Below are 26,521 nucleotides of genomic sequence, written 5' to 3'. Positions count from 1 at the left end.
TTTATTTTCATTAAACACTAAAATGTCCTTAATCTCTTTCTTTATTTTTCCTTGACCAAGGTAACATTGAGAAGAGTGTTGTTCAGCTTCTGCGAGAAGAAGTTATATCCTTTTGTTTTAGGATAAAATGTTCTGTAGATATCTGTTAAGCCCATTTGTTTCATGACTTCTGTTCATTTCAATGTGTCTCTGTTTAGTTTCTTTTTCCAGGATCTGTCCATTGATGAGAGTGGAGTGTTGAAGTCTCCCACAATTATAGTGTGAGGAGCAATGTGTGCTTTGAGCTTTAATAAAGTTTCCTTAATGATACCCTTGTATTTGAAGCATACATATTCAGAATTGAGAATTCACCTTGGAAAATTTTACATTTGATGAGTATGACGTGCCCCTCCTTGTCTTTTCTGATAACTTTGGTTTTGAAGTCAATTTTATTCAATATTAGAATGGCTACTCCAGCCTGTTTCTTAGGACCATTTGCTTGGAAAATTGTTTTCCAGACTTTTACTCAGAGATAGTATCTTTCTTTTCCCTGAGGTAGGTTTCCTGCATGCAGCAAAATGTTGGGTCCTGTTTATGTAGCCAGTCTTTTAATTAATGTCTTTTTATTGTCTCCTGTATTTCTTTAAGTGACTTATTAATGCCCTTTTTAAAATCCTCTACCAGCATCATGAGATATTATTTTAAATCAGAATCTTGCTTTTCGGGTGTGTTGTGCTATCCAGGACTCACTGTGGTGGGCATACTGGGTTCTGATGCCCAGTGGTGTTGGTTTTTGTTAGTAACATTCTTATATTTGCCTTTCACCATCTGGTAATCTCTGGTGTTAGATATTCTAGTTGTCTCTGGCTGGAGCTTTTTCCTTCTGTGATTCTTTTAGCCTCTGTCAGCACTCCTTGGAGTCCAAATCTCTCCTGAGTCCCAGGAGTCAGAGCACTCTCTGATGGCACGTTCTCCTGTTGCAGGGAAGATGCACAGAGGTCTGGAGCTCAAATCTGCCTCCTGGCTGAAGATGAAGGCCTGAAGGGACCCTGACCAAGAAGCTCTGTTGCTTCTGTGGCCCTAGAGCTCTTCTGCGTGGACTGGTCTCTGAGAGACTGGGATACAAGATGATATTCTCATGTGATTCCTGGTGTCAGAACCCTCTCTGGAGGTTGATCTCCTCTGGTAGGGAAGGTGCTCAGAGGTCTAGGTCTCAGCTATGTGTCCTGGCTGAAGATGAAGGCCTGAAAGGACCCTATCCATGAAGATTGGTTGCTTCTGCAGCCCACAGGCTCTCCTGCTTGTACTGGTCTCAAACAGACTGGGGATACAAGATGGAACTCTCACCTGATTCCCCTGGCCAGAACCCTTTCTGGAAGCCAACTCTCCTCAAAGATCCTAAGATCCTGGGTGTGGTAGGGTGCCTGCGGTGGGTGTGGAGAGTCCTCATGGGACTGTGGGACCATCTGCAAAGTCAGCGCCCAAGGTGGCATGGTGCTGATGCCAACTGGCATGAACTCCAGTCACTGGTCGAGCGGGTTTCCTGTGTCCCTGTTCCTGCTCACACAGGCCCACTCCCAGTTGTTTTGTAACAGATGTTGTGTTCCACTCCCCAGTGATCCCAAGATACTGGGTGTGCTAAGGTACCTGTGGCATGGAGAGGGAAAACAATTCTTAACAATAAAAGACCTTCTGGGGGAAATCACCATCCCTGATATCAATCTTTACTACAGAGCAATAATGATAAAAACTGTATGATATTGGTACAGAGACAGACATGTTGATAAAGGGAATAGAATTGAAGACCTAGAAATAAAAGGACATACTTATACACACTTGATCTTTGAAAAAGATGCCAAAAATATAAAATGGAAAAAGAAAGCATTTTCAATAATTGGTGCTGGTCTTACTGGCTGCCTGGATGTAGAAAAATGAAAATAGACCCATATCTGTCACCTTTTACAAAGCTCAAGTCCATGTGGATCAAGGATCTCAACATAAAATCAGATAAAATCAATCTAGTAGAATAGAAACTGGGAAGGAGCCTTGAACTCATTAGCACAAGGGAAATATTCCTATAAAGAACTCCAATGGCTGATGCTCTAAGGTCAAGAATTGATAAATGGTCCTGTCAGCAAAATCTTGCTGGCATATGCAATAGTGTCTGATATAGCTGTTTCTTGTGAGGCTATTCCAGTGCCTGGCAAATACAGAAATGGATGCTCACAGTCATCTATTGGAAGGAACACAGGGCCCACAATGGAGGAGCTAGAGAAAGTACCCAAGGAGTTGAACGGGCCTGCAATCCTATAGGAAGAACAACAATATGAACTAACCAGTACCCCCAGATCTCATGTCTCTAGCTGCATATGTAACAGAAGATGGCCTAGTCGGCCATCATTGGGAGGAGAGGCCCTTGGTCTTGCAAAGATTATATTCCCCAGTACAGCGGAATGCCAGGGTCAGGAAGCGGGAGTAGGTGGCCTGGCAATCAGGGTGGGAGGAGGGTATAGGGGATACCATTTAAGATAGCATTTGAAATATAAATGAAGAAAATATCTAATAATTTTTTCAAATAAATAAATAAATACTTTCTAAGACAAAAAAAAAAAAAGAATTGATAAATGGGATCTCCTGAAACTAATAAGCTTCTATAAGGCAAAGAAAACTGTCAATAAGGTGAATTGGCAACCTACAGATTAGAGAAAAAAATCTCAACTAATACCACATCCGATAGAGGGCTAATAATCAAATTACATAAAGAACTCAAGAAGCTAACTACCAAAAAAGCTGAACAACCTAATCAAAAAAATGGGCATAGAACTAAACAGAATTCACAACTGAGGAATCTCAAATGGATGAGAAGCACCTAAAGAAATGTTCAAAGTTCTAAGTGATCAGAGAAATGCACATCAAAACAACCCTGTGATACCATCGCATACAAATCAGAATGGCTAAAATCAAAAACTCGGAGACAACAGCACATGTTGGCAAGGATGTTAAGAAAGAGAAACACTCCTCCATTGCTGGTGGGATTGCAAAAGGATACAACCACTCTGGAAATCACTATGTGGGTTCTTCTGAAAACTGGAAATAGATTTAACTGAAGACCCAGCAATACCACTCTTGGGAATATACATAAAAAATTCCCCACCATGCCACAGGGGCATGAGTTCCCCTATGTTCATAGTGGCATTGTTGGCAATAGCCAGAAGCTGGAAACAACCCAGATGTCCCAAAACAGAAGAATAGATACAGAAAATGTGATTCATTCACACAATGGAATACTACTCAGCTGTTAGCAATGAGGACATTCTCAGTTTTGCGGGCAAATGGATGGAACTAGAAAATATCATCCTGAGTGAGGTATCTCAGACCCAAAAGGACATGCATATATTACTCACTAATAAGTGGATATTAGCAAAAAAAAAAAAGTACAGTATACCCAAGATAGATTCAGTCCACAGAACACAAAAGATCAACAAGCTGAAGAGCTCAAGTGAGGATGCCTTAGTCCTACTTGGGAGGGAGGAGAAAGCAATCACAAGAGGGAGGGAGGGAGGGAGGGAGGGAGGGAGGGAGGGAGGGAGGGAGGGAGGGAGGGAGGGAGGGAGGGAGGGAGGGAGGGAGGGAGAGATCAGTGATAACTGGGTCTATAAACTTCCTACCCCAAAGGTATCCGTTACTTTTTGTGAAAAACAAAACAAACAATAACTTTGCATATGGCATTTTCATGATAAGTTCCTTGTACAGTATTTCTGGTAGTATTTTTACCACTAATAAATGGCTGAATTTTGTCAGTTACTTATTCTTTAACCTTTAAGAAGATGATTTGGTTTACCTTTTCATCATGTTAGGAAGTATTCCCAACATATTGTCTTGAACTTTCCTAGTTATATTTCTTGCTATGACCACAATACTTAACTGAATATCCTAAGGAGAAAATTGTTTATTTTAGCTTAGGGTTTCTGAGGAGTCTAACTGTAGTTTCTAGTTTCTCTTTCTGAGCCATTGTGGATGGAACAGGAAGGAATGGAGTATAAGAAGCTCCTGTGGTATATTTTCTTCAACTCCTAAAGTTTTCAGTGGCTTCCAAGAAAGAGCTATCACTTTGTGATCATATGTTCAACAAATGGATATGTGAGAGACATTTTATATTCAAACCTAGGCCCCCAAAGATTTGGGATAATCTAATAATGCAGAATGCATTTAGTCCATCTCTAGAGTCTCCAAGTTCTTCTCAGTACTAATATTCTTTTGAAAGAAAATGTGAGTTCAAAGTCTTTGCTAAAGCTCAAAGCTACTCTTAGCTGTGATTGTGTAATGCAGAACACAATAAACATTCTCATTCTGAGAGAAATACCAGTATAACAAGGCACTATGAAACTGAAGAAAGACAAAACACAGGGGAAAAAAATTAAAACCTGTAGATCCATAGCTGGCATCTAGTGTTGTTGATGCGATATGTCCACCAGACTTAGAAAGACAAATACTTAATTTCACTCACAGAAGCAAAGTAAAACACTCAAATGTATAAAAAGTAGGGAGTAGACCATCAATATTTGCCATATTTGCAATGAACTAGGAAAAGAACAAGATGAGGTAACAACTAATCAACTTGTTAGCTGTGAAAGATGACTAAGTTTTATGCAAGGTGGCTACATTTCACATACTTAAATTTGTGCCTAGTACATTGGTCTCATGTATATCTACCACAAAAAGATTATATAAAAGGTAATACATGTGCAAATTAGCTTGATTGTGGCAATTCAGATTTTATATGTCAAAATACTATCTTGTATTAGCACACCTTCAATAGTTACTTAACAAAGTGAGAGGATTTCCTTTATTCAGAAACAGAGCTGATAGACTGACTTTCATAAAGGCATTTTGTTTATAGTGCTGCCTTTCCTTAGACTGATTTTCATAAAGGCATTTTGTTTATAGTGCTGCCTTTCCTTGGCATGGCTCAGGTTTTCTAATTTGAATTATGCAGTGTAAATGAGCTGGCTGCTAGTTTAGCTCTGCCCTTTTGCTTTCTTTTAACACAGTAGCATTGGCTTCCAGGTTATTGTTTCTGAGAACAAGGAGGAAGCAAGGCATGCTGACATTATTGCATTGATTAAACCACATTTGGGTGAGTAATCTAATATTTTGCTTACAATGTGATGGTTACTATTTGTAGGGTGTAGACTGTAAATTATTTTTTAATTCTAATTTTCCTACTACATTGGCTCCTACTGTGTATTATCTAAGAAAAGAAGTTTTCTAATGGAAAGCTTGAAGAAAGCTTGCAAAGATCAATGTAAGCATTTCACACTTAGTTCTGAGGGAAATATATGCTGATAAAGGTAGTTTCCGAATGTATGTTGCCTTCTCTTCTGTAGGTTATTAAAAATTAATGAAAACAGAACACTAAGATGCTTGTTTGTCTTCAAGACAATAGTTTATTCTTTTCCACATGGCCCAAAATGTTTAAACCAGACTCCCTCAGGTTCAACATGTTACCTTGTTAGAAATCTAAGATGCCAAATGTCAGTGGTGAAACAATCTGAAAATTACAGAAAGGACACATTCAAACCCTACTTGTAGATGTACATCTGTTTTATGAACATGTACATGTTTCTTAGAATAGCATGTTTTTTGATCAGCAATGATTGTTTAAACTACAGATTTGTAATCTAGAACCCTGAGAAGAGATCATTAGAAGCATGCTTGTATTGCTTCCTCAACAAGATATCTTTTATGTTAATTATCTAACTCAGTGAAAATTAAGTATTCTTTTCTGTGTGGAAGATGTGATCCAATATAAGTAATAGTGGAAGATCCATAGATGGTTAGTCTTTAGTAATAGAAGCTGTGCAATCAATGACTTCATAGGAAGAGAAGAATAAGGGAAAATACATTTTTTTAAATTTTTTGAGATGACAAAACTTCTTTTCTTCATTGAACAAACACTAGAGTTGTTCTGAATAAAGGCCAATTGATATCCATAGGATGAAGCACCTAGTTCACTTGATTGTTGAGGTTTCCTACCTAGTAGCAAACCTTGGACAACTATGCTGGTAATAAATGACTGTAGTCAGACCTTTGGTCCACATTGATAGGTATAGTTACATATTTCCTGGATTACCTATTACCTTAGTCACGTATTGCACCTGCTTATAGAACTGAGACTATGGTACTGATAGTTCCATGGAGCTTGAAGGTAAGGATTGGCTGTCAGCTTCTGTGAACATGTAGGATCCCTCAGAGGCTCAAGGGCTCTTGTAGGTAATGTGCAGAGGTGAGGGACAGTGGCCATCTTGAGTCTGGGAATAATAGCCAGTGTTTACCATAGGCATATCTGGGGCTGCTCTGTTCCTGTTGGGCATGGTCTCTTGGACACCCTAGTCGAAGTTACTAAAGCATTAGACAAATGGGTCTGATTCATCTAAATCATAGATGATTCATTTTTAAAATACTAATGTCTATAATGAACAGATACAACACCAAACAAAAACCTGTGCTGTAAATATTAACATATAAATCAGTACAATTCTGTAAATTTATCTAAGAATGATAGTGTTATGGTATATTCATGAGATAAGACTGCCTGAACATGGGTTTATGCCAATAGGAGGTTTTTTATTAGCTAGCTGGTGATTAAACTGGATGCTTGTGATCCCAATGCAGCACTGAGCCTTTCTCAGGGTGAGTTTAAAGTACAAAAACTATGCTCTGGGTTGACATTGTTCAGTTAACAAGAACAGTTAGCCAGAAGTAGTTCTATAGAAACCAATAAGCAAGCAAGATTAGTATAGTATGTTAGTTAGTATACACTTCCCTAAAACTATGGATTTGATATATTAGGCCATTGGTTTAGTTTTGCCAGGTGGTGCAGTCAATGTGCCTAGTTTTACATCCTGAGCATACTTCCATCATAGACTCAGTTAGTATACACCATAAATATGCATTTTTGAAAATGATTTAATCAATTCTGATATTAGATGATAGCTTGATCCAAGGAGTTCAAGCTGTCCTTGGCAACATAGAATTACTATGCCTTAGAAAAATAAATAAATAAATATCGAGCCTTTGAGAAAACAGATATTTATGGATAATTAGTATCCTGAGCTTTCCCACAAAATTATATGTGCACTATACCAACTTCCTTACAAATATCTGTTTAGATTTTGGGATTAAATTTAATGTATAGGTAAAAATTAACAGTAAATTTATAAACAATACTTTGTTAATCTATGAATTGTTACAGCTTTGCATTAATATGGCTCTTTAACTTCTCTAAACAATATTTAATAGTTCTCATTGTGTGAATCCTATCCTCATTTTATTAGACTTCTTTCTATATATGTATTTTTGATGTATTTAGAAATTATATTTTGACCTAATATTTAATAATATTTTATTCTTTTTTTTTCTTTTTATGGTTCTTTTTTTATAAGATATTTTCTTTATTTACATTTCAAATGGTATCCCGAAAGTTCTCTATATCTTCCCCCTGCCCTGCTCCCCTACCCACCCACTCCCACTTCTTGGCCCTGGGGTTCCCCTGTACTGGGGCATATAAAGTTTGCAATACCAAGGGTCCTTTCTTCCCAGTGATGGCCAACTAGGCAATCTTCTGCTACAAATGCAGCTAATAATATTTTAAATTTAATGTTCTAATTATAGTACTCAATGCTAAATTAATTTTGTTTCCTCTGTGTGTGTCTGTGTTTGTATGTGTGTTTATATGTGTGTGTGTGTGTGTATATATATATATATATATATATATATATATGTGTGTGTGTGTGTTTATATATGTGTATGTATGTTTGTGTGTGTTTATATGCATGTAGGTTTGTATCTGTGTGTTTCTGTGTGAGCTTTTGCTTGTGTGTATCTGGTCAGAAGTCGACATCAGGAACTTACCTCACTAACTTTCCATTTTACTTAGCACACAGAACTTCTCACTGAATCTCAATTTCATTGGTTTGGCTAGATTGGCTGGCCAACAAGCCTCTGGGAATCACCTAGTTCCACTCCTACACCTAACACTGACATTACAGGTTTATGTCCCCACGATCCACTTTCATTTGCATTCTTGGCATGTGTACAGACAGACCACTCTGTCGTGAAGGCTCCTCTGTTAGAATATCCCAGCCCACATATGACTGTGGCAGTTTTTGTTTTCATTTTTGTTTTTCCTCTCTCATGATTTTATCAGAAGTGAAAACACCTGCAGGACTTTCCTCATCAAAAAAGTCCCTCACTTTCCAGAATCCCGTTCATCACTTCTTCATGTCTTTAGTTGTTTCGTGGGTGTTGCCAGTCTATAAATTTCTGGTTTACTACTTTCTTACTTTTAGTGTGGGAGCAACTGTCTCTCAAAAGTTAAACTTTGAAATAACTTTCAAACATTCATCACTGCTTTAAGTAACAATGTAAAACCACTTCATTATAAAAAATACGAGAAAATTTATTTTGCAGCCAAATATAAATGGCCATGGCCCTGGAATACAAATTTAGATGAAATTTTGATAACAGTTTCATATAGTAACAGTTAAAGGAAACTATAAACCAAAATGGAACTAAACCACCAACCAAAGAGTACACATGGAGAAAGCCATGACTCCAGCTGCATAGGTATCAGAGGATGGCCTTTTAGGACATCATTGGGAGGAGAGGCCCTTGGTCCTGTGAAGGCCTGATGCCCCTGTGTAGGGGAATGTAAGGGCATGGAGTCAGGAGTGAGTGAGTGAGCACCCTCACAAAAGCACGGGTAGGGAGGATGGGATAGGGGGTTTCAGGATGGAAAACTAAAAATGGAGATAATATTTGAAATGTAAATAAATAAAATATCTAATAAAATAAAAAAGTTACTTATATATTAGTGTGACCATCAGCTATATAGTTTATAAGCAATGTGGGAAAAGTTCTACAGCCCTCAGATACTATCTGATAAAGCCTTTGGTTTTGGTGGATGCTACAGGTCTGCTCATATATTATTACATTTTTATTTTATTTTATCTCTATGTAGGTATGTGCATGTGAGTGCCAGTGCCTGCAAAGGTGAAGCTGGAATTACTGGTGGTTGTGAGATATCTGATGGGTGTTCTGGGAATCAAACTTGCAAAAATTGAACTTGTGACAGAGTATGTGCTCTTAGCCACTGAACATCTTTTTAATTTCACTGTCTACACATTGTTAAAAAGGCGTTTACTAATAGCTGCTAGAGTGCTATGTCAAACACAGACTGGGTAATAAATGCCTATCTGCAACACTCCAGCTTCATGAAATCAGAGAAATTTTAACCAATTTTAAATATCTATAAACCTTTGTACATATTTAGTACAGGTGAAGTGTTTTTTTTTCCCCTTGAGAATTTTATTTCACACAAAAACAGTACAAAAACTTCAATATACACAGAAAATACATTCCAGTCTTACAATATGTTGATGCAATGTTCTTTATAGAAAAATAATCTCATCAAGGATTATGTAAGACAATAATGATGTAGATCTTTCAAGTCTTTTTATGTCTGACAAATTTTCTAAGTTTTCTTTTCAATATTATAGGACAAGCATATTCTATGTTTCCTACCAGTTTAGGTTTGTATAGTCTCTTTTTTGATTAGGGCCTGGGCCATCAAAGATGGTTATCTTACCCACTAGATATTGGCATAGACAATTTTTGTTTAGACATTTTGATTGATTGAAAAGGTTTCAACCATATTTCTCTACTATAAGGATAACTATTCTCTACAACTTTTATTTGTAACTATTTTAAGGGGTACTCCACTTTAAATTAATTAGTTAGTTAGTTAGTTAGTTAGTTAGTTAGTTAGTTAGTTAATTTAGATTTCAAAAGCTGCTCTCCCTCTGACCCCTCCCACACCAAGTTATTTCTCCCCTCACCTACTCCTCTCTTAGAAGGTGGGACACCCACGGGGTGTCTCCCCATCCTGGCACATCAAGTCTCTGCCAGATTAGATGCATCCTCTCTCATTGAGGTCAGAAAGGGAAACCATGAAGACTGAGCTGCCTGTCTGCTACATATGTGGGGGGGGGGCGGTAGGGGTCAAGGAGGAGGTTGTTTCAGTCCATATATATATTCTTTGGTTGGTGACTAAGATTCTGAGAGCTCCCAGGGATCCAGGTTTGTTGACTATGTTTGTCTGCCTGTGGGGCACCCATCTACTTCTAGGCCTTCAATCCTCTCCTCTATAAGTATCCACCAGCTCCATCTAATGTTTGGCTATGGGTATCTGCTTCTATTTCAGCTTGCTGTTGAGTAGAACCTCTATGAGGACAGTTATGTTAGGCACCTGTCTGCAAGCATAGCAGAGTATCATTAGTAATGTTAGGGATAGGTGCTTGCATATGTGGTGGGTTTTGAGTGTGGCCAGTTATTGTTGCTCCATCCCTGAATTTCTTAGACAGGATAAATTTTGGGTAGAAAATGTTGTGGTTGATGGGGGCCCTATCCTTCCATTGGAGGTCCTGCCTGGTTACAGGAGATGGCCTGTTCAGGTACCATGTCCCTACTGTTAGGCATCTCGGCTAAGGCAACCCACAGTTGGGGTAATCCATTGTTACTACAATAAAATCTCATTTCTGTTTTACCTACTAGTTTTTGTGTTTATTTGTGTTTCTTGCTAAATTAATTATTAGTATCATAGGAGTGAAAGGAGATTTTTAGAAAAATAATTCCATCATATTTGTTAAAGCGTGTTAGGACAGACTTTACTCAGGACCCTTATGATTAAAAAATAATAATAATAATAATAAAGAGGACAAATACAATAAGATTTTGAGTGAGATTAGATGAGACTCAACTGAATACAATATGAGCAAATGGGAGTTTATAGCCAAGGACATATTAATATTAGTGGGTAAAGAATTTCTAGAGTGAAAAAGGGATGAGAAGAATTCTAACGGAACTGTACTGACAGAATTGTTTCTTGCTATCAGACTACATACTGGATGACATAACCACAGGAGATAATAAAGTATCAAAGAGGAAAATCCCTGTTAAAATGAAGATTTTTCCCCTAAAACTTTTGTAGGAAAGTGAGTAGATGATGGAAGGAGGTTTAGAAACCTGAGTGGATTTTGATTGAGAAGATAATCCTGCAAACTAATTTCAACATTTTATTATTTTATAAGTTGATATTGTATTCTAAGGAAATTATTTTGACTTTTCCCATTTTTCTTTTATTTAAATCTATTTGTTTCTATCCATTTTAACTCATGACTGTTTTATTGGACTGATATAAACCATTTTATGATATTTATTTCAAAAGTAAGTTGTCCTTAATTTAGCCAGTGTGCCCCAAATCCCCAATGTATTCCTTTTATTCTAATTCTATGATCAACTTTTTTTCTTTTCATACTATGGCACTAGCATTAGTTATTTGACCAAATACCCATGGACTATTGAGTGAAATGATATTTAGAGAATCTGTCAGGTGCTATATATGCTCAGTGATACTGAAATGTGGTGTGTAGGCTCTCTCAACAGATACAATTAAATATCTGTCTCTCTGTCTTTCTGTCTATCTGTCTGTCTATGTATCTATCTGTTGTAGTAGTGATTAATCTGCTGTAACCACCATGGCAATGATGGGGCAAGTTCCTCACCACCTGCTCCAATGCTCAGGATACTCAAATGTACACACATGCAGCCTTATATTTAATATTTCTTAAAAAGCTCAATTGGAGGCAGTGCCATCTTCGGCTCCAGACAACCGGCCACCTTCCTGGTGAGTGCACAGGGGTCCGCCAGCCCTAAAGGTTTGTGCCTCAGGCCCGCCCCAGCGGGAGCCTCATTGGCTCCTGGACTCCGCGGAGGGCAGGCTGCACGAGTGATGGTGTGGAATACAGAGGCCAGCCGTTTCTGGGACAGGCTAGAGCCACAGAGCTTCTGAAGCGACGCCATCTTCGGCTCCAGACAACCGGCCACCTTCCTGGCCAAAGCAACACAGCTTCTGGGAAAGATCCTGTTTTGGGCCTTCATCTTCAGCCAGGAGGAGTTCCAAACACCAGATAACTGTGCACCTTCCCTGAAAAAGGAGACCTTAACTGCAGAGACTGCTCTGACCACTGAAATTCAGAGGAGAGAGCTAGTCTCCCACGTCTGCTGATAGAGGGTAACAAAATCAACAGAGGAACAATCTCTAAACAAAGACAACTATAACAACTAACTCCAGAGATTGCCAGATGGCGAAAGGTAAACGTAAGAATCCTACTAACAGGAACCAAGACCACTCACCATCATCAGAACCCAGCACTCCCACTTCGCCCAGTCCAGGGCATCCTAACACACCTGAAAAGGTAGACCTGGATTTAAAAGCATTTCTCATGATGATGGTAGAGGACATAAAGAAGGAATTTAATAAATCACTTAAAGAAATACAGGAGAACACTGCTAAAGAATTACAAGTCCTTAAAGAAAAACAGGAAAACACAACCAAAGAGGTGATATGAACAAAACCATACTAAACCTAAAAAGGGAAGTAGACACAATAAAGAAAACCCAAAGTGAGGCAATGCTGGAGATAGAAACCCTAGGAAAGAAATCTGGAACCATAGATGCCAGCATCAGCAACAGAATACAAGACATGGAAGAGAGAATCTCAGGTGCAGAAGATTCCATAGAGAACATCGGCACAACAATCAAAGAAAATGGAAAATGCAAAAAGATCCTAACTCAAAACATCCAGGAAATATAGGACACAATGAGAAGACCAAAACTACACATAATAGGAGTGGATGAGAATGAAGATTTTCAACTCAAAGGACCAGCAAACATCTTCAACAAAATTATTGAAGAAAACTTCCCAAATCTAAAGAAAGAGATGCCCATGAACATACAAGAAGCCTACAGAACTCCAAATAGACTGGACCAGAAAGGAAATTCCTCCCGACACATGATAATCAGAACATCAAATGCACTAAATAAAGATAGAATACTAAAAGCAGTAAGGGAAAAAGGTCAAGTAACATATAAAGGCAAGCCTATCACAATTACACCAGATTTTTCACCAGAGACTATGAAAGCCAGAAGAGCCTGGACAGATGTTATACAGACACTAAGAGTACACAAATTCCAGCCCAGACTACTATACCCAGCCAAACTCTCAATTACCATAGATGGAGAAACCAAAGTATTCCACGACAAAACTAAATTCACCCATTATCTCTCCATGAATCCAGCCCTTCAAAGGATAATAACAGAAAAAAAACCAATACAAGGACGGGAACCACACCCTAGAAAAAACAAGAAGATAATCCCTCAACAAAACTAAAAGAAGACAGCCACAAGAACAGAATGCCAACATAACAACAAAAATAACAGGAAGCAACAATTACTTTTCCTTAATATCTCTTAATATCAATGGTCTCAACTCCCCAATAAAAAGACATAGACTAACAGACTGGCTATACAAACAGGACCCAACATTCTGCTGCTTACAGGAAACCCATCTCAGGGAAAAAGACAGACACTACCTCAGAGTGAAAGTCTGGAAAAAATTTTCCAAGCGAATGGTCTGAAGAAACAAGCTGGAGTAGCCATTTTAATATCGGATAAAATCGACTTCCAACCCAAAGTTATCAAAAAAGACAAGGAGGGACACTTCATACTCATCAAAGGTAAAATCCTCCAAGAGGAAGTCACAATTCTGAATATCTACGCTCCAAATGCAAGTTCAGCCACATTCATTAAAGACACTTTAGTAAATCTCAAAGCACACGTTGCACCTCACACAATAATAGTGGGAGACTTCAACAAACCACTTTCATCAATGGACAGATCGTGGAAAGAGAAACTAAACAGGGACAAAGTGAAACTAACAGAAGTTATGAAACAAATGGACCTGACAGATATCTACAGAACATTTTATCCTATAACAAAAGGATATAACTTCTTCTCAGCACCTCACGGGACCTTCTCCAAAAATGACCATATAATTGGTAACAAAACAGGCCTCAACAGACACAAAAATATTGAAATTGTCCCATGTATCCTATAAGACCACCATGGCTTAAGACCGTTCTTCAATAACAACATAAATAATGGAAAGCCAACATTCACGTGGAAACTGAACAACACTCTTCTCAATGATATCTTGGTCAAGGAAGGAATAAAGAAAGAAATTAAAGACTTTTTAGAGTTTAATGAAAATGAAGCCACAACGTACCCAAAACTATGGGACACAATGAAAGCATTTCTAAGAGGGAAACTCATAGCTCTGAGTACCTCCAAGAAGAAACGGGAGAGAGCACATACTAGCAGCTTGACAACACATCTAAAAGCTCTAGAAAAAAAGGAAACAAATTCACCCAAGAGGAGTAGACGGCAGGAAATAATCAAACTCAGGGGTGAAATCAACCAAGTGGAAACAAGAAGAACTATTCAAAGAATTAACCAAACGAGGAGTTGGTTCTTTGAGAAAATCAACAAGATAGATAAACCCTTAGCTAGACTCACTAAAGGTCACAGGGACAAAATCCTAATTAACAAAATCAGAAATGAAAAGGGAGACATAACAACAGATCGTGAAGAAATCCAAATCACCATCAAATCCTTCTACAAAAGGCTACACTCAACAAAACTGGAAAACCTGGACGATATGGACAAATTTCTGAACAGATACCAGGTACCAAAGTTGAATCAGGATCAAGTAGACCATCTAAACAGTCCCATATCACCTAAAGAAATAGAAGCAGTTATTAATAGTCTCCCAGCCAAAAAAAAAAGCCCAGGACCAGATGGGTTTAGTGCAGAGTTCTATCAGACCTTCAAAGAAGATCTAATTCCAGTTCTGCACAATCTATTTCACAAAATAGAAGTAGAAGGTACTTTACCCAACTCATTTTATGAAGCCACTATTACTCTGATACCTAAAACACAGAAAGACCCAACAAAGATAGAGAACTTCAGACCAATTTCTCTTATGAATATTGATGCAAAAATCCTCAATAAAATTCTTGCTAACCGAATCCAAGAACACATTAAAGCAATCATCCATCCTGACCAAGTAGGTTTTATTCCAGGGATGCAGGGATGGTGTAATATATGAAAATCCATCAATGTAATCCATTATATACACAAACTCAAAGACAAAAACCACATGATCATCTCGTTAGATGCAGAAAAAGCATTTGACAAGATCCAACACCCATTCATGATAAAAGTTTTGGAAAGATCAGGAATTCAAGGCCCATACCTAAACATGATAAAAGCAATCTAGAGCAAACCAGTAGCCAACATCAAAGTAAATGGAGAGAAGCTGGAAGCAATCCCACTAAAATCAGGGACTAGACAAGGCTGCCCACTTCCTCCCTAACTTTTCAACATAGTACTTGAAATATTAGCCAGAGAAATTCGACAACAAAAGGAGATCAAGGGGATACAAATTGGAAAAGAGGAAGTCAAAATATCACTTTTTGCAGATAATATGATAGTATATATAAGTGACCCTAAAAATTCTACCAGAGAACTCCTAAACATGATAAACAGCTTCGGTGAAGTAGCTGGATATAAAATAAACTCAAACAAGTCAATGGCCTTTCTCTGTACAAAGAATAAACAGGCTGAGAAAGAAATTAGGGAAACAACACCCTTCTCAATAGTCACAAATAATATAAAATATCTTGGCGTGACTCTAACTAAGGAAGTGAAAGATCTGTATGATAAAAACTTCAAATCTCTGAAGAAAGAAATTAAAGAAGATCTCAGAAGATGGAAAGATCTCCCATGCTCATGGATTGGCAGGATCAACCTTGTAAAAATGGCTATCTTGCCAAAAGCAATCTACAGATTCAATGCAATCCCCATCAAAATTCCAACTCAATTCTTCAACGAATTAGAAGGAGCAATTTGCAAATTCATCTGGAATAACAAAAAACCTAGGATAGCAAAAAGTCTTCTCAAGGATAAAAGAACCTCTGGTGGAATCACCATGCCTGACCTAAAGCTTTACTACAGAGCAATTGTGAGAAAAACTGCATGGTACTGGTACAGAGACAGACAAGTAGACCAATGGAATAGAATTGAAGACACAGAAATGAACCCACACACTTATGATCACTTGATCTTCGACAAGGGAGCTAAAACCATCCAGTGGAAGAAAGACAGCGTTTTCAACAATTGGTGCTGGCACAACTGGTTGTTATCGTGTAGAAAAATGTGAATTGATCCATACTTATCTCCTTGTACTAAGGTCAAATCTAAGTGGATCAAGGAACTTCACATAAAACCAAAGACACTGAAACTTATAGAGGAGAAAGTGGGGAAAAGCCTTGAAGATATGGGCACAGGGGAAAAGTTCCTGAACAGAACAGCAATGGCTTGTACTGTAAGATCGAGAATTGACAAATGGGACCTAATGAAACTCCAAAGTTTCTGCAAGGCAAAAGACACCGTCAATAAGACAAAAAGACCACCAACAGATTGGGAAAGGATCTTTACCTATCCTAAATCAGATAGGGGACTAATTTCCAACATATATAAAGAACTCAAGAAGGTGGACTTCAGAAAATCAAATAACCCCATTAAAAAATGGGGCTCAGAACTGAACAAAGAATTCTCACCTGAGGAATACTGAATGGCAGAGAAGCACCTGAAAAAATGTCCAACATCCTTAATCATCAGGGAAATGCAAATCAAAACAAACCTGAGATTCCACCTCACACCAGTCAGAATGGCTAAGATCAAAAATTCAGGTGACAGCAGATGCTGGCGTGGATGTGGAGAAAGAGGAACACTCCTCCATTCTTGGTGGGATTGCAGGCTTGTACAACCACTCTGGAAATCAGTCTGGCGGTTTCTCAGAAAATTGGACATAGTACTACCGGAGGATCCAGCAGTACCTCTCCTGGGCATATATCCAGAAGATGCCCCAACTGGTAAGAAGGACACATGCTCCACTATGTTTATAGCAGCCTTATTTATAATAGCCAGAAGCTGGAAAGAACCCAGATGCCCCTCAATAGAGGAATGGATACAGAAAATGTGGTACATCTACACAATGGAGTACTACTCAGCTATTTAAAAGAATGAATTTATGAAATTCCTAGCCAAATGGATGGACCTGGAGGGCATCATCCTGAGTGAGGTAACACATTCACAAAGAACTCACACAATATGTACTCACTGATAAGTGGATATTAGCCCAAAACCTAGGATACCCAAGATATAAGATACAATTTGCTAAACACATGAAACTCAAGAAAAATGAAGACTGAAGTGTGGACACTATGCCCCTCCTTAGAATTGGGAACAAAACACCCATGGAAGGAGTTCCAGAGACAAAGTTTGGAGCTGAGATGAAAGGATGGACCGTGTAGAGACTGCCATATCCAGGGATCCACCCCATAATCAGCATCCAAACGCTGACACCATTGCATACACTAGCAAGATTTTATTGAAAGGACCCAGATGTAGCTGTCTCTTGTGAGACTATGCTGGGGCCTAGCAAACATAGAAGTGGATGCTCACAGTCAGCTATTGGATGGATCACAGGGCTCCTAATGTATGAGCTAGAGAAAGTAGCCAAGGAGCTAAAGGGATCTGCAACCCTATAGGTGGAACAACATTATGAACTAACCAGTACCCCGGAGCTCTTTACTCTAGCTGCATATGTGTCAAAAGATGGCCTAGTCGGCCATCACTGGAAAGAGAGGCCCATTGGACACGCAAACTTTATATGCCCCAGTACAGGGGAACGCCAGGGCCAAAAAGGGGGAGTGGGTGGGTAGGGGAGTGGGGGTGTGTGGGTATGAGGGACTTTTGGTATAGCATTGGAAATGTAAATGAGCTAAATACCTAATAAAAAATGGAAAAAAAAAGCTCCTTGGATGGACCTTGCCTAAATGTCAATATTACTAACATTTCCCTTCCAATACTCTTGAGTTATTACTAAAATATATATTCCATCTTTGTAACCCTAGACTCAAACATGGTGAAGGATGGTGGCCTCTCTTCACTGGATCTTACATGATTAGTATGCCTTTTTTCTTGCTGCTCTCAAGTTTGGATCTTATTCCTTTCCTGGCATGGTCTTTCCACTTCCTTGGTCCCTTGACCCTGAATTCAAAAGTACTGCCTCTGTCTCCTTGCTCAGCCATTAGCCACCAGCAACTTTAATTACCAGTCAGAACCAGGTGGGGACAGGGATCCTCAGCATCTCACAAGTGGATTTCTCTTGTGATTTTGGAAATCCATAATGCAAGTATTAACCAAATCCAGAAGAGACCACCTTTTTCATCCAATAAAAAGGCCTGTTCTCTCAGATACACTTGAATATAATTATAACAGTTATATAAACTATGAGGTATGATACACATCAATAACACCCAGTCCATCTATCTTGTCAAGTTGGATATACTACTCTAACATCTATCCTAACTTAAAGAGTTTATAATCATAAACCTCAATTATGTTTTGATTTTAACTTGCATTAATATCTGAAAAACCATCCTTTAAAATCTACACAATCTTCCTCAATGCTAAACAACTTAAGTATGATTATGGGACTATAACTCATTTTCAACATTGTCAGAGGTTCTATCACAAGTTAAATATAACCTGAATACAATAGGATGTAGAAAAACATAGGTTCCAAAACTAAAGCAAATTGCAGAGACAACTGACTACCTGGACAGGCTCCATTCATCAAAACATTGGAGCATCTGTCTTCAGCCTTCTAGCCCAAAACCAATTTGACAGTCCTTAAGTGAAGCAGGAATGATGAAGGAATAGTTTACTTTGTATTGGCAGAGCTTTGATTTCAACTATCCACATCTTATGTCATTTTCTAGATACTAGTTTTTGTCTATAGATGAATTAAGGCAATTCTTACTCAGTGGCTACCTTGTCACAACTGGAGCAACTCTATATGGAAGTTATGATGCTCAATATTTTCTTTAAACTTTGAAGGTGGTATTGTCATGAGCAGATATGTCTCTTAGTCAAAAATCTAATAATAATGAAATGATTATGAAGGCCGTATTCTCTGGATTTTTGATGCTTTTAAAGAATATGTATGTAAAGTATATCTGAACTGTTAAACCATGACTATCTTAGTTATTTCTAATTGAATAATATTAAAAATTCTTCATTATAATTAAATCAGAATCTAATATAATCATGAGTTTACTATCTGGCCCTTAATTTGCATTACTTAATCATCCTAAACAGTTTTTAATAGCAGGTATCAAACAACTGGGTCAAAGCCTTGCATTCTTAAATGAGTTGCATAGGCACAATGCCTAACTAAAAGTAACAATATTAATTTCAAATTTTGTATTAATATACAATGATTTGTACCAATGAAACTTTAAACGTTTTTCACCATATAAATTATGTTCAATGTAAAAAAAAATGTAACTTCAATTTTGCATCAAAACATTACCCCTTTCACAGGTACTGATTTACACTGGTGTATATATGGAAAGTGTGGAATGGTGAATCTTTGTGATCTTCTCAAGGAATTATTTAGGTTGACTTTTTCTGAAGTAATTGTCTAGGTTCATATTGTTTGGTTCCACAAATGCACAATGAAATTAATTTTTCTCTTTCTGACTTGATTTACTCCTCCAGTTCTATTTGTTTTGCTGAAAATGACAGGATTTCATTCTTCTTTAAGGATGAGTAATACTTCCTTCAGTGAAGGTAATCTCCTGAAAGCACAGAGCCAAGTGCAAAACAAGACAGAACTCTAGAAAAGATCACCTCAGGGGAGTGGCACCAGTCACTAATACTTTTCCTTGAAAAGGGAATTTTCTTGAAAGTTAGGATTTCAGAATGGCCTCTTACTGCTTTTTTTAAGTGTTGTAATGTTTCCTAGTGCCCTGTTTTTGATGCCATATATCCAATTTAATTTTTCAGGTGTGATGGAGTCCTCAGCTTCTTGTTTACCTGGATTCTTCATGTCATTCCTTCTCTTACAGAACACAGTACTCACTCAAGGTAGAGACATCCCCCAACTTGTATTGAAGAAATTTGTCCTTGGACAAATTCATACATGTTCAGAAGGCATTCTGCTTACTTGCCTCCAATACTCTTATTCTCCTTTCACACTTGTCATTCCTTCTCCTCCTGAAATGTCCCCTTCTCACAATTATGCTCTTTGCTTTGTTTTGTAACCCACCGCCTTTTAACCAGGGTGTTCTGTGTGGCCACATATTTCAGATTATCTGTTGGGGCATGGTGGACTCATAAAACTGAAGACAAATGATTATCTCTGCCTTAAAAACTGTCAAAAGTTCAGCAGGAAGGAGTAGAGTCCATTGTGTAATTCTCAGAATGACAAAGGCAGGCTCAGTCTTAAAAAAAAAAAAAAAAAAAAAAAAAAAAAAGATTATTTTTTTTATTTAGATTATCCCCCTTCCCAATTTCCCCTCTGCAAACTCCCTATCCCACCCCCCCCCCTGATTCTATGAGGGTGCTCTCCAAGACCCCCCCACATACACCCTGCTTCACTTTCCTAGCATTTCACTATTATAGGACATCAAGCCTTCATGGGACCAAGTGGCTTCCCTCCCATTGAAGCTAGATAAGGCAATCCTCTGCTACATATGCAGTTGGAGCTATAGGTACCTCCAGTTGTACTCTTTGGTTAGTGGTCTAGTCCCTAGGAGTTCTTGGGTGAGGTGGGTTCTGGTTGGTTGATATTGTTGCTCTTCCTGTTGGGTTTCTAACCCCTTCAGCTCCTTCCGTTCTTCCCTTAATTCCTCCATTAGTGTCCCTGTGCTCAGTCCCATGGCTGGCTTTAAACAACTGTTTATGTGCATCTGTATTGGTCAGGTTCTGGGAGATCCACTCAAGAGACAGCTATACCAGACTCCTCTCAGCAAGCTCTTCTTGGCATCTGCAATAGTGTCTGGATTTGGTGTCTGCAGATGGGATGGATCCCTAGATGGGGAAGACTCTGGATGGCCTTTCCTTCAGTCTCTGCTCCACTCTTTTTCCCTTCATTTTCTTTAGACAAGAGCAATTCGGGGTTAAAATTTTTGAGATGGGTGGGTAGTCTCATTCCTCAAACAGGTGCTGTGCCTATGCACTGGATACAGTCTCTGCAGGTTCTATCTTCCCTTTGTTGAGTATTTTGGCTAATGTCATCCCTATTGGGTCCTGGAACCTCTTGGATCCCTGGTATCTGGGACTTTCTAGTGACTACCCCAGTTCCCTATCCCCCACTGCTACATACCTCCATTCAAATTCCTAACCATCTATTAGGAATTCCCCATCCCCAGTCTACTCCCATAAATAATCCTGCCCCCCTTTTCCTTTCCTCTCCACTGTCCCTCCCAGGTCCCTCTATCCCTCTACCTCGAATGATGATTTTGATTCTCCTTCTAAGTAGTACTGAAGCATCCATACTTTGGTCTTCATTTTTCTTGGGTTTCAAATGCTCTGTGAGTTGTATCTTGGGTATTATGAGATTTTGGCTAATATTCCCTTATCAGTGAGTACATACCATGTATGTTCTTTTGTAACTGGATTACCTCACTCAGGATGATATTTTCTGGTTCCATCAATTTGCATGTGAATATTATTAAGTCATTGGGATAGCCGAGCAGAGCTCCATTGTGTTAATACACCACCTTTTCTGTATCCATGCCTCTCTTGAGGGATATCTGGGTTGTTTTCACCTTCTGGCTATTATAAATAAGGCTACTATGAACATAGGAGAGTATGTGTCCTCATTATACATTAGAACACTTTTGGGCATATGCTTACAAGTGTTATATCTGGGTCCTGAGATGGAACTATTTTCAATTATCTGAGGAACTACAGGACTGAGTTCCAAACTGGTTGTACTTGCTTGCAATTCCACCAGCAATGGAGAATTGTTCTTCTTTCCCTACATCTTTACCAGCATCTGCTCTCACCATTTTGATCTTAGCCATTTTGACTGGTGTGAGATAGAGTCTCAGGGTCATATTGATTTGCATTTCCCTGATGACTAAAAATGTAGAACATTTCTCTAAATGCTTCTTGGCCATTCAAGATTCCTCATTTAAGAATTCTTTGTTTAGCTATGTACCTCGTTTTTAATAGGGTTATTTGGTTCTTTGGACTGTGATTTCTTAAGGTTTTTTTTTTTTTGTACATATTGGATATTAGCCCTATATTGGATAGAGTGTGGGAAAAGATCTTTTCTCAATTGGTAGGTTGTGGTTTTGTCCTGTTGATAGTGTTCTTTGACTTACAGAAGCTTTTCAATTTTATGAGATCCCATTTGTCTATAGTTGATCTGAGAGCCTGAGTCATTGGAATTCTCTTCAGAAAAATTTCCCCTGTGCCAATGTGTTCGAGGCTCTTTCCCGCTTTCTCTTCTATTAGATTCAGTGTATCTGGTTTTATGTAGAGGCCCTTGATCCCCTTGGTCTTGGGTTTTGTACAAGGAGATAAAAATGGTTCGATTTACATTGTACATGCCAACTACTTGAAATGTGCTGTTAAGCTGCTAGTGTTTGTTCTCTCCAATTTCTTCATGGAGGCCCCCAAAGCTATTGGTTTTGCTTTTATTCTGTTCCATAAGTTTGGGTATGCTGTTCTTTTGTTTTTGTTAAATTCTAAAGATTCTTTGATTTCTTTATTTACTCTCTGACCAAGTTATCATTACATAGAGAGTTGCTCACCTTCCTTGTGTATATATGGCTTCTGTTGTTTTTGTTGTTGAGACCAGCCTTAGTCTGTGGTGACCTGAGAAGACATATGGGGTTATTTCAAGATTCTTTATTGGTTGAGGCTTGTTTTGTGTCTGATTACATGGTCAATTTTGAAGAAGGTACTATGAGTTCCCAAGGAGGTATATTCTTTTGTTTTAGGGTTAAATGTTCTGTGAATCTCTGTTAACTCTATTTGGTTCTTAACTTCTGTTAGTTTCACTGTGTCTCTGTTTAGTTTGTTTCCATGATCTGTCCATTGGTAAGAGTGGGGTGTTGAAGTCTCCTACTCATATTGTATGAGGTTGAATGTGAGGCTTCATCTAATATTGTTTCTTTTACAAATGTGGGTACCCTAGCATTTGGGCTATAGATGCTCAGAACTAAGAGTTTGTCTTGGTAGAGTTTTCCTTTGATGAGTATAAAGTGTCTCTCTTCATCTTTTTGATAACTTTTGTTTGGAAGATGATTTTGTTTGATATTAGAATGGATATTCCAGCTTGTTTCTTGGAACCATTTGCTTGGAAATTAATTTTCCATCCTTTTATTCTGATGAAGTGTTAGTCTTTGTTATTGAGGTGTGTTTTATGTATATACCAAAATGCTTGTTCATTTTCCATATGTAGTCTGTTAGTCTATGTCTTTTAATTGGGGGAAGTCCATTAAAAGACTTCCATTGACATTAAGAGATATTAAAGACCAACGATTATTGCTTCCTGTTATTTTTATTGATAGAGGTGGAATTATGTTTGTGTGGCTCACTTTTTTGGGTTGTTCTTAGAAGATTAATTTATTGCTTTTTCATGGGTATAGTTTCCTTTCTTGTGGAGGAGTTTTCCATCTATTATCTTTTGTAGAACTGGATTTGTGTAAAAGTACTGTTTCTATCTGATTTGGTGATGGAATATCTTGGTTTCTCTACCATAATAGAGAGTTTCTTTGGATATACTAGCTTAGGCTGGCACATTTGTTCTCTTTGGGTCTCTATGACATCTCTAAAACCCAGGATCTTCTGGTTTTTAGAGTCTGTACAGAAGTCTGGTGTAACTCTGATAGGTATGCCTTTATATGTTACTTCACCTTTTTCCTTTCCTTTCCTTATTCTCTCTTTGTTTTGTACATTTGGTGTTTTGTTTATTATATAACAGGATGAATTTATTTTCTGGTACAACCTATTTTGGATTATATAAGCTTCTTGTATGTTTATGGGCATATCTTTCTTTAGGTTAGGGAGGATTTCTTCTAGGATTTTGTTGAAGATATTTACTGGCCCCTTAAATTGGGACTCTTCGTTCTCTTCTATACTCATTACCATTATGCTTGGAATTTTCATTTTGTCCTGGATTTCCTGGATGTTTTGGGTTAGAAGCTTTTTGCACTTTTCATTTTCTTTGACCTTTGTGTCAATATTTTCCATACTATCTTCTACACCTGAGATTCTCTCTTCTATCTCTTGTATTCTATTGGTGATGCTTACACCTATGACTCCTGATCTCTTTCCTAGGTTTTCTATCTGTAGGGTTATCTCCCTTTGTGATTTCTTTATTGTGTCTATTTTAATTTTTAGATTATGGATTGTTTTGTTCAATTCCTTCCCCTGTTTGATTTTTCCCTATATTTCTTTAAGGAATTTATATGTTTCCTCTTTAAGGGCTTCTACCTGTTAATCCATGTTCTCCTATATTTCTTTAAGGAAATTATTTATGTCCTTTTTAAAGTCCTTTATCATCATCATGAGGAGGGATTTTAAATCAGAACCTTGCCTCAACATTGTAATGGAGGTCAAGTATGTCTCAATGAGATTTTGTTTTGCATTTCCCTGATGGGTGATGATGTTGGACATCTTTGCATAATTTTATTGATATCATTATGGTATATTTTAAAATAAATATGTCTTCTAGTGTTTTCATATTTTAGAAAATAAGCTTGATTTATAGTTTCCGTCATCCAGTTTAAACACAGTACTTTTATCAGATATAGTATAGAAAACTTTTAGTCTTTTTCTTTCTCATTTTGCTCAAACAGTGATGCACAGAAATTATGAAATTCGATTACTTCTAATTTACCATTTTCTCTGATAACATTTTTGTATTTTCCCTGCCTGTGTCTTACTTGGAATATTGTTTTAGCCCTAATTGTGGCTATATATGTTCCATATGGGACATAAGCAGCAGAATGTTGGGAATGACACTTACACAAATTTCTCAACTCTTGAACGCACACAGAATCATAATGCCATCTCTATCCTCTTCCTAGCTATGAGATCAGATATAAAGATTAACATTCAGGTTCCAGATACAGAAGGACTACTGCTGGAGTGTACTTCAGGAAGTTTGATCCCACCTGCTGAGATGACATGGAGAGACAGCAATGGAAATATAATTCCACATTCAACTGCATTTAACTCTCAGGATAGAGACGGATTATTGTATTTGAAGAGCAGCATTCTTCTGAAGAACAGAGCAAAAGGTCCTATTACTTGCTCCATTTACAATGTAACTACTAATCAGGAGAAAAAGAGAAGTATTGTCCTACCAGGTAAGCTTTTATGACTTGGTTCTCTCAGATAGCAATTGTTTTAGACAAGGAGTCCAATTAAGGAGAGAATTGAATGAAATAATAAATGTCAAGTTATGTTACATGACTCAAATTGCTGTAAGCTGTACTATTTGAATTGCTGAAAATCTGAAAAATACTGGGGGCAATGGAAAATATTGTTTAAAAAGGCATTGGGCCTAGAGAAAAGGCTGAGAAGTTGAAAACACTTGTTCTCTTTGATGACCAGTTTGGTTGCTAGCACACATACTAGATGGCACACAACTATCTATAACTCCAGCTCTAGGGAATCTAGTGCCCTCTTGTGGAATCCACATGGTTTTGCATGTAGGTGCTCACATACACTCACCTCTGCACATGTACATATAAGAAAATAAACCTTAAAGAATGTGTTGAAATAATTGGACAATAATCTCTCTCAATCTGTTACAGGTTAAGGATTCAAATGTTATATGAATTCCATATAAACTATGTCTAGATTTGGACTCTTGAATATTATTTTCCCATTAAAACTACTGTTTTGTCTCATCTAGAAAACAACATGTATCGCTTTGGGGGTAAAAAGTAGATTAGAATTTTTCTGTATGTGTCTTTTAGGATAAGAGGATTTAAGGTAACAGGGGAAAGGCCATATTCTAAATACAAAAATAGAGAAAAGCTCCAGGAAGCATGAGAGTGATGACAAGGCAGCTTAAAGGCATAGAAGTAGGGTGACTACACACAGAGAAGCAGGAAACAGCCTCCAGTCCCATGCTATATAGTGTAGGGAGACATAAAACCAAAGTTTCAACCACAAGGATGCCTGGAATTCTGTGATAGACTGATGATCCTTGAGTTACCATAAGCCTTAAGTTTATTGTGTGTTGGGGAGGGAAAGCTTTGATGTGATAGTCAGTCCTCTTGCATGTCTGGCCAGTATTGAAGAAAAAAAAATCATTTTGCTGCTTTATATGTCTCAAAAAAACATACACAAGCTCTGAGCTAGCAGTTTGACACATCCTCTTGTACCATCCACAGTGATTGTCTCATCAGTGGCCCAGAAACAATGGAGCAAGACAATCTTGGAATAACCTGTCTAAAATCACAAGCCAAAATAAGGCATTCCTCATAACATATTTTATATTAGTTAATTCATTTACTTTACATCCCAACCACAGTTTTCCCTCCTTCCTCTTTTCCAAGTCCTTCCCCCCTGTAAAACCCCTCCATCTATTCCTCCTCCTGTAAAACTCAGAAAAAGGGAGGCTTCCCACTGATATCACCCTGACTTTGCATATCAAGTTTCAGTAAAACCAGGCTAATTTCCTCCTATTGAGGCAGGA

The 26,521-nt window shown here is 37.9% G+C and overlaps 1 protein-coding gene across 1 annotated transcript in view; it reads left to right on the top strand.

Annotated features, from left to right (window-relative positions):
- The first annotated feature begins 5,049 nt into the window (after positions 1-5,049).
- Skint9 (selection and upkeep of intraepithelial T cells 9) overlaps positions 5,050-26,521 on the top strand; it is a 48,017-nt gene continuing 26,545 nt past the window's right edge. The window contains exons 1-3 of the mRNA NM_177864.3: positions 5,050-5,116; positions 19,858-19,938; positions 24,900-25,181. Coding sequence (NP_808532.1) covers positions 19,863-19,938; positions 24,900-25,181 — 358 coding nt within the window. The 5' untranslated portion in view covers positions 5,050-5,116; positions 19,858-19,862. The remainder of the gene's footprint in view (positions 5,117-19,857; positions 19,939-24,899; positions 25,182-26,521) is intronic.

Source organism: Mus musculus, chromosome 4 (assembly GCF_000001635.26).
Source record: "Mus musculus strain C57BL/6J chromosome 4, GRCm38.p6 C57BL/6J".
NCBI lineage: Eukaryota > Metazoa > Chordata > Mammalia > Rodentia > Muridae > Mus > Mus musculus.
This window is presented reverse-complemented; position numbering and strand designations above follow the sequence as displayed.